The 15,445-nt window shown below is 39.9% G+C and overlaps 1 protein-coding gene across 2 annotated transcripts in view; it reads right to left on the reverse strand.

The window, feature by feature from the left end:
* Window positions 1-15,445, reverse strand: part of PACRG (parkin coregulated) — a 547,563-nt gene that overhangs the window by 232,010 nt on the left and 300,108 nt on the right. For both annotated transcript variants that reach the window (XM_025294972.2, XM_025294973.3), the window contains exon 4: window positions 1,682-1,831. In XM_025294972.2, the coding sequence (XP_025150757.1) occupies window positions 1,682-1,831 (150 nt within the window). The remainder of the gene's footprint in view (window positions 1-1,681; window positions 1,832-15,445) is intronic.

A 15,445-nucleotide genomic window follows, 5' to 3' on the forward strand; every position in this document is an offset into this window, starting at 1 on the left:
TTTAGCATTTCTGATTTATCTCTATCTCTTATTTGATGCTGTTAGACAGTAAAAGTATGAATTATCAATCAAGAATACTTAAGCAAGTTTCACAAAGTAGAAATGCTGTAACTAAAACTTTCCGTTTGGATCATAAAAGGTTGAATTACTAACTCTCAACTTTTACTTTCCTGAAAGAGTAACCATCTCATCTAAATGTCTACATTAACTCTATAGTTCTTAAATATTTTGCAATGTGTATCAATTCATCCCATTATGAGCATTCTTAAGCTCCTATAACCCTAGTTGAAGTTGTTTTTGACTTAACATGCTTAATATTAAACATACAAGTAGGTCCTGCTACTGCAAGATAGCTACAGACTCTGATGAACCCATGATTCCCTGAATAGTCTGCTGATATAAGGAGACTTTTAACAGTAATTTAGGAATTACATGAAAAATAATGATTCCAAACACAGGACTTGTTTGTGATGGAAGCTGTTATATGTGCGGTTTTTGGTTTGATTTTTTTTTTCCTTTCTATACAATAAGCAGATTATATTACAAAGTTTTCATCCACTGTTCCACTAAGTTACTAACTTATTTACAGGGCTGTCAGAAATTAACTTCAAATGTTGACTTACACCATGCATATGAGAAATATGAGACTTCAAAGTTAGCAACATGAAAGAAAATTAGATTCACATCATTTCAACAGGTGCAAAAGGAAAATCACAGTGTCAATGAACAGATGCACATTCACTGCCTCCCAGGAGGTCAGCACAACTCACTCACACCTTTGTTGGGTGAAGCAGATTCACCTGAGCGCACCACTGCTTTCCAAAGTGTACAGGATAATATTTTTTTAAATAAATGCATCAGCATATATTTTTTTAAATCAGTACTTACCATCAGCTAAGTAACTAAGTAACAGTAAGATTATCTGTTTTTCCATTTTTTTTAAGAAATAGGAGAACGTATTAAAACTCTCTAAACAACCTGTGCCAGATTTTAACAATATTGTTTTTTAAATTCATCCTAAATCAATTAATAAATGGCGGCCCACTCCAGTACTTTTGCCTGGAAAATCTCATGGACGGAGGAGCCTGGTAGGCTACAGTCCATGGGGTTACAAAGAGTCGGACATGACTGAGTGACTTCACTTTCCCTTCTCACTTTCATGCATGGAGAAGGAAATGGCAACCCACTCCAGTGTTCTTGCCTGGAGAATCCTGGGGACGGGGGAGCCTGGTGGGCTGCCATCTATGGGACCGCACAGAGTCAGACACGACTGAAGTGACTTAGCAGCAGCAGCAGCAGTTAATAAAAAGTAACTTTAATTTTAAGAGAAAATACCTAAAGGCAGAATTACTGTCAAGAGAAAGGACAAACTCAAAACCTACCAATATATTCAAAGACAGTTAAAAACTTTACAATTTTATTATTGTAAGATTGCAGAACTGCTTCAGTGCTTCTGTGCTAAGTTAGTTGTATGTGTGAAGAGTAATAAATGAAATTGTTGATTTGACATTTCCCTAGGGAGTAGGAGAAGAAGGGGTAGGGGTTATGCTGTTTAGATCTCTAAGTGGATCTTGGTTTATATGCAATAATAAATCCTAAATGTGTTGCTAATTAACTCTACTTCAAAGCACTCCCCCATTTTTACTGCTTAAAAGACATTATGATTCCTGGGGTAACTCACCATTCTTATTCTTAAAGATGTTCAGGATGGGAAGGATTTGCCGGTAGTAGGGCACCAACGCTTCACCCACCATCTCAGCTGACACAACCAGATGCTGTAGGACTTTGAGAGTGACGCAGATGACCTGTCGGTTCCGTAGGTTCAAGGCATCTATCCAGTAGGAAAAGAAACAAGCCAGAAAGAGCATTAATTTCTACAGAGTTAGAGTGAAGCAGTTTTGTAGGCCATTTAATTACACTGTATTCTACTGGGGATCGCCAACGGGCTGAGCCTTGACGATCACAGCTTGGAAAGATGCTTATAGCTCTTAATGCAAGAAACAGGATCTCGTTTGTGTATTATTAATATCTCTTCTCCCAACTTGCACTGATTCCTCATCAGTCCTAAGAAAGCAACTCATTGTCCTTCAGAGAAGAGGCTGGTGATGGCTGGGTAGCATGAAAGATAAATCTAATACAGTTATGTTAAGTTTAAAAATAAAATCAAATTTAAAAAAAAAAAAAAAAAAGATCAGTTCATATCACCAGAGTTAAAGGACCCCATGAAGGTGGACAGGAGATCAATTTTTATGCAACAGTCCCTTTCAGCTAGCAGTCCATGCTATGCTTAAACCACAGCCATTAAAAAATAAAAAAAAAACACTTGAGGGGGAAGAAGGGACTGGGTATGCTGTGTTTGAGTAGAAACTATAGACTGGTTACAAAAATCAAGAATACTGTCGGTAGAAGGGACAGTATTTAGACTCTCAAGAGAGTAGGAAGTGAAAGGAATTTTTTTTTCTTTTTAATGTTCAGAACTTTAGGAGGATTTAAGAGACCAAAGGAATACAAATGAACAATTTAAAGGCACAGTACAAGAACAATTCTGAAGGCACAGTACAAGCTGTAGTGCGGAGACAGGACAGGAGACAGTGAGATGTCTGGCGTCCCCCACGTTGCGCAGTCTGGAAACCTGCTCCAGTGCGGACTACAGAGGGCCAGGGACCAGGCCGCTGATAACTGGCTGTGTAAACCTGACCAGCTCCCCCATACTTTCTTGGTCCCAGTTTTAACTATAAGAACTTATTATTTACTTTCTTAAATGGCTAAAAATTCCATGATTTAAATAGAAAAGCTATATAAAGCATTTATTAGAGAAGGTGGGCTTCCCAGGTGATGCTGGTGGTAAAGAATCTGCTTGCCAGTGTAAGCGACACGAGAGACATGGGCTTGCTCCCTGACTTCGGAAGATTCTCCTGGAGAGGGAAATGGAAACTCACTCCAATATTCTTGCCTGAAGAATCCCACGGACGGAGGAGCCTGGTGGACTATAGGCCATAGGGTTGCAATGAGTCAGTCTGAAGTGACTTAGCACGCATTACAGAAGGTCAAAGATGGTGAATGATAAAACGGTGATGCCTGAGACTACTTCCGCACAAAGTTAGAGGCTCTTATTTGTAATATTCTACTTTCTAAAGAGAAGACTGACTATGACCTTAAAAAGTATGTATCGTTTGTGGAGGGATGAAAGGAACTAGGCTATCCAAAAGAACACCACCATGGTCAAGGCACCTCTGAGGCAGTCCTCACCTCATTCCCGAACTTCAGCTCACATTTCCAGGAGCCTGTGTCTTGCTAGCCCCCCAGATCCAGTTTGTTCCAAAGATAAGCTTCCCCCCTCAAACTTTATCTTTTTCTTATTTACCCCATGTTGATACAGCCAGGTTCCTAGCTGCTCAGGGCCAAGATCTCTTTCTCATCCTTTGCATCCTTCATGTTACAAAGTCATCTTATTATTACTTTCTTTTTGAGGTGGTTCTTGAATCTGTGTCCTCCTCCCACCCTCCCCTTCACTCATCCGGTCCTGGGGCTCCATCCTCACCACCTCTTCTGGTTCTGGCCCTGGGAACTCTTCCACTGGAGCACCGCCATACCCTCCTAACCTCCCTGCCTTCTTTCTGTCTTTCTCCACTCCCTCAACATGTCTTTTCACACTGCTGCTGGATTAACCTTCTCAGAGCACAATCGATGATCTTGCCACCTGCTCAAAGACTTCAGAGTCTCCCCCACACCATATCCCCCCCAAAATAATAAAGTTCTGGCATAAACTAGTTAGGCACAAAGGTGAGTCTTAGGGTAAGTTAGGGCCAAATTAAATTCTCTATTAAAAATCCAAGAATATAAGGTATACTGGTTCCAGAGTTATTCCCTATGAAATCACTAGGAAGTTTTTTAGAATAAACTGTGGTCAGCTTCATCCCCTCTAACAACAAAATGGGGGTTGAGGTCTGAAACCACCGCAGGGCAGCCTCACAACCCGTGGTCCAGTTCAGACTACATTCCTGTTTGGTTTGAAAGTAAACACGAATGCAATGAATAGGGATGGCTTGACTTTTAACTCAGAGAACCAAGTTAAATATAACTACGGAATTTGGTTGCATGATGGCTCATCACTACAGCACTTAGACACACTGCAGGCCATACCATATCTTTTGAAAAACAACCAAAAATAGAATGCTATAATTTAGCCTAAAAGCTGTAACAATGAGACACTCAGGAGTGGCACCTCAGAGAACCACGGGAAGTTGGAGAGGGAGGTCAGGAAGAGTGTCCCGTAGTAGTGGGATCCTTTCTTTCTGTCTTATCCAAGTGAAAAGTTGCTTTGTCTATTTAGGAAGCCAGAGGTCATCGATCCCTACCAACTAACCCAGCTTCATTTTACAGAAGAGAACTGGGAGCCCTCAGAAACATCATTCTGAATATTATGGGCAGTGGACATCGCTTCAGAAAGCTTCCTAATGAAGTTCACCATGTCTAGGGTTCAGTACGGTACAGATCTCTGTTCATATACTAGTAATTAACAGGTATTGGATACCTCTATATACCAGTAATTAAACTGAGTGTACTTTATATATATTAGTTTACTTAATCCTCACTCATGAAATATTTATTGAGAATGCATTATGTACCAGTCATTATTTTTGGAATTGGAGATACAGAAGTGAACAAGGCAGAGTACTCAGCCCCTTTGAGCTGGTAATACAGTATTTAAGGGCATACTGGACAAATACTGCAAGTACACTGCGATTTCATAAGAAGGATATGGTATTGAAACAGCAAATCAAAATGGGCTTTCAGCTCAGTCTAGAAAGTAGGGAAGGCTCCTAGACACAGGTGAAGACCTAAGGGATGAGTAGATGTACTTCCGCAAAGGAGAGGGAAAGGCATGTAGATTCCCTCCTTTTGGATAAAGGACTTCTTTTATAAGGTCTATTCCAGCCCACAGGGATAAAGTTCTAGTTAGCAATGTGGGGACAAAGCCCAAGATAGCAAAGAAATAGTCTTCCAAATGGTTTTTATCATTGTGTATATGTTTTTCTTGGGATCATCAAGGAATGGTGGGAAGAAGTATGTGAGTATGTGTAGTTGTACATAAAAGGGGACTGAGGCTGTAGTACTTTCCCCCAAGTTACAAGATTCCTAGGTCTCATCTTGTCTTATTAATCAAATAGAATCAGATGCCTAAAGTCCCAGGTTTCTGCCTTTCTCTCTATTCATCCCTCTATCCCACTCTGCTCCTTAAAAAGGACTCATGGACACATTCAGCTAAATATTTTATTACATTTATTACATATAAGTTTATCCCTATATATATAACTAGTTGATCACTTGGGGATAAATTAGTAATCTCTCTGACCATGGATATGTAACAATAGCTATTAGGAAAAGATATTTCATCTCATTGCAACCCCAACTGAATTAACATGATTGTGATAACTGTCAATGAATTGATAATGACTCACAATAAAATGCCTGAAATGTTACTCTTGATGGCATCTAAAATGGAACAGTGAGTCATCCTAAATGACCAGGTAATGGCTCTCAAACCTCTGCAGGAACTGTGAAATAGAGCCGGGTATGACGCTTCCAGTGGTAAAGAATCTGCCTGCCGATGCAGGAGATGTCACAGACATGGGTTTGACCCCTGGGTCAGGAAGATCCCTTGGGGGAGGGCACAGCAACCCACTCCAGTGTTCTTGCCTGGAGAATCCCATGGACAGAGGAGCCTGGCGGGCTACAGTCCACGGGGTCACAAAGATTTGGAAATGACTGAGGAACTGAACACGCGCGCAATGCACTATAAAGCCCCTTAACTTCACCCAAGAGATTTTCTTTCTTTTTTTTTTTAATATTGTCCATTCCCATGTCAGTTCCTCTATTTCTCTTCCTCACTCTCATGAAATTAAGAAATACCATTAAATTGGAAGTCTTTTTGTTCTTACTGTCCCAGTAGAATTAAATGAAAAAAAAAGGTTTCTTTGGAAACAAAGGTCTTTTATTTTGAAAAAGTATGTTAACAGATATAAAGAGACTATGATTCTGTAGCTTGAAAGAGAAGAAATGTGTTTATTTTTGTGTTGATGGGTCTGAAAGCAATTGTCAAGATGTAAGCGAGGACTTTGAACTGGAGATTTAAGGTTTTGAAAAGGGTCTAACATGAGAAATCTACTGACATTATAGATCAACCAGGAGAACCTTTATATTCAGAAAATTGGATTTCTATTGTACCGTTTACTGCTTTCAAGTATAATCAACAAGACAGAGCTTCCAGATATATAGAAATTGTTGAAGAATAAGGGAAAAATAATTTAAAGTCAAAGTGGTAAAACGTATTCATCTTAGATGGTTATAAGTTACATGTATGATTTTCTCAAGCATAAAACCCATTATTGCTATGACTTTTTTGCAAGGTGAGAACATTTTCTACTATTAGATATGATTCACTACTGCAGATCAGATAGAAATATTTCTATTTCTTTTAAAATTGGATACACCACACAAAATGCAAAAGCAGACAACAAATTCTAAAAAATCTTTTTGACATTGGTATAAATGTTAATATCCTTGATATACAAATAGCTATCACAAACCAAGAAAAGATTGAACTTGTTAATTTAAAAAATGGGCAAATAATATGAATAGATAATATACAAATTAATAAACACAAGAGAACAATTATTATTATAAAACTTTCAACTTCATTGATAATCAAATGAAAGGAAACACTTCTCTATAATTTTGAGTCTCATATTAACAAAAAGGTTTTGGAAATTTAATGCTCAGTGTGGAAGTAGGCCTGGGAAAAGAGGCACTCTCCTAATAGCATATGGAAAACCATTACAAACTTGCTGTAGCAGCACGCATGGACACTTGACCCAGCAATTTCACTTCTGGGCGTTTAATCGAAGGGAGGATGAAGCTGTGCGGAAGGAGTTATAGGAAAGCATGTTATCGATACTATTAATTATTATGAGAGGCAAACTAAATGTTTTCAAAATACTGATCTAAGCAAATTCTAGTATATCTGTAAAATGGAACATTATAAACTTATTAAAGTCATCTGTAAGAGAAAATATTTGAAAAATAGGAAAATGTTTATAAGATACAGTTGAGTAAAGTCATCGGTAATAGAAAATATTTGAAAAAATCAGAAAATGTTTATAAGATACAATTGAGTAAAAAGGTTATAAAGTGTATTTTTCACTATGCTCTTATTTTGAAAATAGAACGTAAACACAGTAAAAGCTGGAGATTTATAAGCTCAGATACAGACAATAGAGACCTATCTTATCCATGGGCATATATAGACACTGGACTTTATTCCATTTAAAAATACTCTTTTTTACACTACTTTTTTTTTTTTAATTAACATACTTTGCATACTTACCTAAAATATTATTCTTCATGATCATAATTTATGTTTTAATGTAGCTGAATTCTAGCCCTGTCTCCTTGTTCTTTCTCAATATTTTCTTGATCTTTTTTAAAAACTGTTTTTTTTTAAATGCCAAAAATATTTTGTATTGAGGTATAGCCGATTAACAATGCTGTGATAGCTTCAGGTGGACTGAATGAAGGGACTCAGCCATACCTGTACATGTATCCATTCTCCTCCAAAACCCCCTCCCGATCCAGGCTGGCACATAACGTCGAGTTGAGTTCCCTGTGCTATACAGTAGGTTTTTGTTGGCAACTACATTTTGAGATGAAATTTAGAATAATTTGATATGGTTAAAAAGTATGTTTGGCACTTTGATAAAAATTTCCAACAAATGTAGAGAATAAGTAGCCAGAAATGGCCATCTTTCCATTCAGGAACATGTATTTCTTCACCTGTTCCTATTTTTCTTTCATTAGTCTCCTCAAAAAAGCTTTAGAGTACTTTTCATGTAGATTCTGTATACTTTTGTTTGGTTTGAAAGTAAAAGTGAAAGTCGCTCAGTCGTGTCTGACTCTTTGTGACCCCAAGAACTGTACAGTCCATGGACTTCTCCAGGCCAGAATACTGGAGTGGGTAGCCTTTCTCTTCTCCAGGGGATATTCCCGACCCAGGAATCGAACAGTGGTCTCCTGCACTGCAGGCGGATTCTTTACCAACTGAGCTATCAGGGAAGCCCTTTGTTAGGTTTACTAGTGTTTGAATCATTCTTATTTTGATATCTTATGTATTTTAATTTTACTGTGTAGAATATATATATATAATATAAAGTGTTATTTAACTATTTTTAAGTATACAATTCAGTGGCATTAGTTATATTCACAATATTGTACAATTATCACCACTATTTCCAAATTTTTAATCACCTGAAACAGAAACTCTATACCTCTTTTTTAAAGATAAAAGCCCTCTCCACTCACTTCCCCTCGAGCCTCTGGTAAGCTCTCATCTACTTTCTGTCTTTATGATTTTCCTATTATAGATGTCCTAAAGTATTTTATGTATTATTTTTCCTGATGTTGAAATATTTAATTAATAATTACATTGCTGGGACCAATATCATATTAGTTGAATTAAACTGAAATGAATATAAATTTTGCTAGTCAAGGAGCAGTAAACATATCCAATTTTAATTTTCAGAATATAATGAATTCAAAATATGCTTTCAAACCAAATTTAGGTTTTAAAATTATAGAAATTACTCTCTTTCCAAATAAGAACTCATCGGCTATACAAGCAAATATCATGTGGCCTGAGTTCTCAATTAAAGCATCAGAGAATTAGCTTAGCTATTTTATGGAGTAAGTCTATTAAAAGTATTACCATTTTTCTGAAATTCATTGTTTTCCAATAAGTGTTATAAGAAAAGCATCATTTTTTTCTCTAATCTCATACAGAAAGGATTATTTTTATGCAAAATTCAGGTTTTCCATCAAAGCTTTGTTATTACAAGTGGGTAACTGTTCCCCTTGTTTGATAGATAAGCTTATCTTCTTTCCTGGTGGCTCAGATGGTAAAGAGTCCACCTGCAATGTAGGAGACCCAGGTTCAATCCCTAGGTTGAGAAGATCCCCTGGAGAAGGGAATGGCTACCCACTCCAGTAATTCTTGCCTAGAGAATTCTATGGACAGAGGAGCCTGGAGGGGTCACCTAAAGTCAGATACGACTGAGTGACTAACAGTTTGATTTTTTCACTTTTCAGGACCATAGAATACAACTCAGTATTTGGTGACAGTGTTTGGCCTTTCTTTCCACTAAACACTTAGTGTTAAAGATAGATACACAATTGATATAATTTGCTGAAATAAATGAGACCACCAGTTACCAAGGTGGTCTCCACATTACAGTCAGTAGCATGACCTATTTAGTACTCACAGCTTTCTAGACCCAGAGGAACCTGAAGAACAATGTCATTCAGGACTCTTCTCCAATCCTCCTGCAAGCAAGGCTGGGCCTGTTTGCTCTCATACAGTATTTGTCTGAAGTCTCTAACAGTATTTGAGATAAACTTATCAGCACCGTCCTTTGTCAAAAAGCAGAGGAGGATCTGTTTCTTTGGAGTGGTTGCTCCCCTGTCCCATACGGCTGACTCAGTGCAGCTTGAAGGAATGGGTGACAGGTGGAACGACAACCAGATGAAGGAGTTGGCCGGTCTTGGGACCACTCTTAGAGTAAAACCAAGTGACAGTCTGCTGTGACAAGCAGGCATTGCTGCGAAGAATTAGGGTTATGTTTCTTCCTTTGGTTGAGAAAAGGTGTCTAAGTCTGAACTAGCTTTAAGATAACAGAAGTAGCAGTCTGTGAACAAAGGTAGAGTGCACCCGGGCTATTCACAAAACGAGAAAGTTGCAAGCTACATGACAAAACAGAAGGTGAGGAAATACACTACTTTCCACAAAGGAGCTGCCTTGTCCTCCCCGAAGAAGAAATGCTTCCCTGGTGGCTCAGACAGTAAAGTGTCTGTCTGCAATGCAAGAGACCCGCATTTGATCCCTGGGTTAGGAAGATCCCCTGGAGAAGGAAATGGCAGCCAGTATTCCAGTACTCTTGCCTGGAGAACCCAATGGATAGAGGAGCCTGGTAGGCTACAGTCCATGGGGTCGCAAAGAGTCGGACACAACTGAGCGACTTCACTTTAAGCTTGACATCAATATCTGGTACAATTCTAGGACTAATTATTACTATTTAAGCAAGTGATCTGAGAGCTTCCAGGAAGACAGCGTGGTTATTAGGAGCCAGTGTGAGCTCTCTGGAATGTCAGGCCAAGCTTATCTCATGTGTTCTAACAAGTTCATTCACAAAAGAGATCATAAAAGACTATATTACAAGGCATCTGGCAAGAATTCTCTTGAAGGCAAAATACAGAAATGGTTGAAGAACTAAGCACTTTCTTTTTTCCTTATGTTGTGAATAACTGAATTTAAGCAACATGCTCTGATGGTTTAGTATCAACCTGCATTGTCTCTACTGGAATACTTGATCAAGTCCAATTTCCATCCAACATTTTGATTGTAACTTGGATGAAAGTTACAAAATCCAAATCTATTAATTTTTTGATGACCCAGAGTTAGGAAGTCTGTAGAGACATGCCATGAAGGAACACCAAGGAGGTAAAAATAATACTTTACTATTATTACCAACTTGATTTGGCACTGTGCTAAACCTCCAACCTGTATGATCTGTGAATCCTTACCAAATGCTTGGGAAGTTTTTTTTTCCAAACCCCTGGGAAAGGTGAAATAATTAATTTATCAAAACCACATAGCTAGTTAATGGCCAGCTGGGGTCTGGTTTGCATGAGCCCAAAGCCTGTGCTTATTGTGGCTAGACTCCACTTCTTAGCATCCCACCAAAGCCTGATGGATAACAGCCCCAGACTTGGAGCCTGCTCAGGAAAGATGTCCACTTCTTAGCATCCCACCAAACCCTGATGGATAACAGCCCCAGACTTGGAGCCTGCTCAGGAGAGATGTCCAGAGCTGTTCAGCCAACACAGGCTGTAGCACAGACTTGGAGCAATCAGACTAGACACCTGTTGGGACCTGAGCTTAAGTTTTTATTCTTGGTGAACAAATCATCCTGATGCAGGTGGGTTTCCTGGCATTTTTTGAAAAAATAAAATACAAAAACAAAAAAAACAAGCAACACTCTGAAGTAGTGCGGTTCCCTCACTAAAGCTCAGCTCCCCTTCGAAAGATGAAGATAACGATGTGAGGTTTTATCCTGTGTACCCAAAATCTGACGCCACAGTCCAGTAGAGAATGATGCTGATGGTGATGATAAGGACGACCCTAATGTTCATCACATACGACAGCCTCTGCTAAGAGCTTAAAATGTACTTTCTCACTTAATCACTAAACTGATCAGTTTTATAAATTCAGCCTCCAAGTGGTGAACTTGTCTGACAGCTGGTATGTATGTGGCAGAGTCAGAGTGCTGACCGGGGAGTCTGACTTCAGAGTCCTTGCTCTCCCCTGCACAGGAGGAGCGACAGTTCGTGTGTGTTCGAGAATGGGAAGTGACTGCCACATGCAGTAGACGCAGTTTGAAATGCAGTGAGGCTATTTTTAGCTCTTTCCTTCATTGTATTGTGACCTTCTGGCATGGACAGCTATAATCTCCATTCTCATTTTTATTTTGGATCATTCTGAGTCTTCTTCTCTATTCATGTAGGGATAGACCTGGTTTTTATTCACCCTCATGGGTCTGGAAGGAATTTTTCTTCTGGCAGGTGAGCAGGTAACTATTTAAATGCTTCTGAGAATATCTAACCTCTGCCTGAGACTACTATCACCTTGCGTCCACTCCCACATTATTTACGTTGTAGGACTTCACGCAGAGGGACACCGGGTTTTACATCATGACGCCCTTTAATGGAGAATTAAAGGCAGTGAGGCAACTGACAGACTAAGTGTGAGAGAAACGGACAGAGAGGAAGGGCAGTGAGTACCATCCTCCAGGTAGCTGGACTTCACAGCCCCACCCGGCCATGACGACGCATGCTCAACACGACACGTCACTCAGGAAGAGCCTGCTTATCACGTTACCTGGGCCTTTCTACGCAACTTCCACTAGTGACCACAACAACTATTTAGGGGTATGCATCAGTTCCCTTGTCCTGGAGATGAAAACTAATCTCCTGAACCAGATGGACCAGTCTGTAAAAAACGGTGGGGCCAGCACGAGAACCCAGAAGCCAGGTCCACATTCTCCAGCGCCACGCCAATCTCCAGAGACCACAGATGAACACAGTCTTTAGTACCACCTACTGAAGCTCCCTCAGAAAATGAAGGATTCCAGATTCCACGGCCCTCAATAGCCAGGAATTCCCATTTGGGAGCATCAGTTTGCTCAGTCGGACACGACTGAGCGACTTCCCTTTCACTTTTCACTTTCATGCATTGGAGAAGGAAATGGCAACCCACTCCAGTGTTCTTGCCTGGAGAATCCCAGGGACAGGGGAGCCTGGTGGGCTGCCATCTATGGGGTCGCACAGAGTCGGACATGACTGAAGTGACTTAGCAGCAGCAGCAGCAGATACTTGGGGTGCAAGAGATGTTTCTGCCGTAGAATTCGTGGTCTCCTGAGAAGCTAACCCTTTCGCTTCCACTAAGCTGTACTGTGCGTAGGTTACGTGGCACACGTAACTGAGTCAGTCAGTCGAGTCCGTGTGTCCGCTCCCCTTGACCACAGTTCTAAGCTGGGCGTGTGCCCCGAGCTGGGGCAGTCATGGTGCATCTTTGACTATTATTCTTTCTGGAAATTAAGGGACAGTGACACTTGTTCTTTCCCACTGGTATAAATAAGAAAGCGTGTAATCTCGGGATCTACTCGGAGCATCCTGAGGCCAAAAATTAGCCAGCTTTAAGATGACCATGGATGAAAAAGAGCAAGAGTGACCCTGGCAAGCCACCACGTTAAACCAGCCCTGAGGTGAGACCCAGGATTGTCTAGTCAGTTCAGTCGATCAGTCGTGTCTGACTCTGCAACCCCATGGACTGCAGCATGCCAGTCCTCCCTGTCCACCAGCTCCCAGAGCGTGCTCAAACTCATGTCTATTGAGTCGGTGATGCCATCCAACCATCTCATCCTCTGCCGTCCCCTTCTCCTCCTGCCCTCAATCTTTCCCAGCATCAGGGTCTTTTCCAGTGAGTCAGTTCTTCACATCAGGTGGCCAAAGGATAGTTCAGCTTTGTGAATTTATTAAGCAAACCTGATTCTTTATGATAATTTGAATTCGTTTTCTTTTTTGTGTCTTGTAACTGAAACAATTGTATGTAATACACTTTTTTTCATTTTTTTAGAACAAATTATGTATTTTCTTCTTAAATTAAAAAATTACATTTTATCATTTTAAAAATAATTCACCCATAAAATTTCAAAAGATATAAGTAAAATTATTAGATCATAAAAATAGTGCATTTCCATTGGACTTGCTTTCTGATTAAATAGAATTCTCAAAATAATTTTTGTATTGTGATCTCATATTTTATCTTTCCTTGGTATATTTTTTCCCAATGAGCATTCTTTAAAAAGGCCAATTTTGCTTTTGAAAATGTTATTGTTTAAATTGCTTCAGCTGTGTCTGGGCATGTTTGTCCTTTATAGCTGGGTGACCTCAACTCATTAGAGCTCTCCTAATGAGGCCACCGTTTAATGTCCCGTCTATTTGTAGATCGGTGATATTTCTGTAATTCTTTAGCAGCCAGGTCACCTTGCCTCCTAGTGGACCATCTCGCAAATGTATGATAGTGCTCACAAATGAAAGGCATCACATAAAACAATGTAGATGAATAAACAATTACCCTCACTACTTAAATAATTCCTCTAATAAGTGGAAAGCATTATATCATTATACGCTTTATTTGTTGTTTCATATTAAAGATTCTTATGAGGTGGTTTTTATATAATATGCAGTACAACGGCAAGCCTAAATGGTCACTTCATGTTTTTGACTATGACACCTATACAAATTTCAGTATGAACAGCAGGTATGTACCTGATTAATTTTGAAAATATTGATATTTTGATGCATCTACTGTGTATTAGACAGTGCATTTGATGACGTGAAAGTCAAAGTGTTAGTTGGTCAGTTGTCTCCAACTCCTTGCTGCCCCATGAACTGTAGCCTTCCAGGGTCCTCTGTCCATGGAATTCTCCAGGTAAGAATTCTGCAGTGGGTTGCCACTTCCTTCTCCAGGGGATCTTTCCAAATCAGGGATCAAACCCATGTCTCCTATGTCTCCTGCATTGGCAAGCAGGTTTTTACCATCTGAGTGGGTATATATTACTTTCTAATGTTATACCCTAAATGACACAGACAGAAAGATACAAAGCTCTGTAGGAACAGGAGGGGAGGGTGTGGAGAGGACTAGAGTTGAGGGTAGGGAGAGAGAGAAGAATCAAAAGAAGATCTCAAGACAATTCCTATTGGAAGTGGGTTTTGAAGGTTGCTTTAGGGCTTCCCTGGTGTCTCAAATACAGAATCCACCTGCAATGCAGAAGACTCAGGTTCTCCTGGGTCAGATCGGGAGGATCTCCTGGAGAAGGGAATGGTTACCCACTTCAGTATTCTTGCCTGGAGGCTACAGTCCATGGGATCGCAAAGAATTGGACACAACCGAGTGACTAACACTCACACTTTAGGCATTTGTTAATGTGTGAGAATGGGTGTACTTCCAAAGTGAGCAAAGACACACAATTAGAAAAGCACAAGACAAGTTCTATAGCACAATCAGTTTGGCTAGAGAATGGGGTGCATGAAGGGAAACAGAAAGAAACTAAGTCAAGACCATAATACACAGCCAGATACCTAACAGGAACCCTTGACTGTCATGCCAAAGAATGGCAAGTAGGCAGAAGCCGGATGGGAGTCCGTCCCTGCATAGTGTGCCAGGTAAGACTTGTGAGCTGAAAGGTTTTTTCTCTCTAAAAACTAAGGTGTGTGTCCTGAGGTAGAAGGAAACAGAAGGTACACTTAATTGAGGTATCAGAAAACTGAATTTTGGGCTGGCAGAGCATGAAAAAAAAAATTAGGGGAGGGAATTCTGGAAGATAGAGACCTACAGATGAAGTAAACAAAAAAGTCTGCATGGAAATTCTGCCTGAGCTGATCTCTAAGGATAACACACCTGAGAGAGATCCCAGTAGGCATGGAAACCGAGCAGAAGTTGGAAGATGAAAGAACTTAGCCGGCTGTTCACCACAGGGGAGACAAAGTTTAGAGTTTGTGTTTAGCAGGTTAACTGTCCGTTAGAATTAGAACTGACACTCTTTAAAGGAAACAGAATCCAGAGTCTCCGCAATTTATTAGTCATAATGTCCATGGTAGAATTACAACATTCTGGCCTCTAAGCAACTATAGTGAAGAGAACACCTCCATCACCACCAGCCTGCAGTAGGCGGGCCGCAGATGCGAGAAACAGAACTTTAAGTCACTTACTGTTCTAAGCTTTTGATTTTGGAGACTGTTATTTCCACATAACCTAGCCTGCTCTGATTGAAAA

Source organism: Bubalus bubalis, chromosome 10 (genome assembly GCF_019923935.1).
Source record: "Bubalus bubalis isolate 160015118507 breed Murrah chromosome 10, NDDB_SH_1, whole genome shotgun sequence".
In the NCBI taxonomy this organism is placed as follows: Eukaryota; Metazoa; Chordata; class Mammalia; order Artiodactyla; family Bovidae; genus Bubalus; species Bubalus bubalis.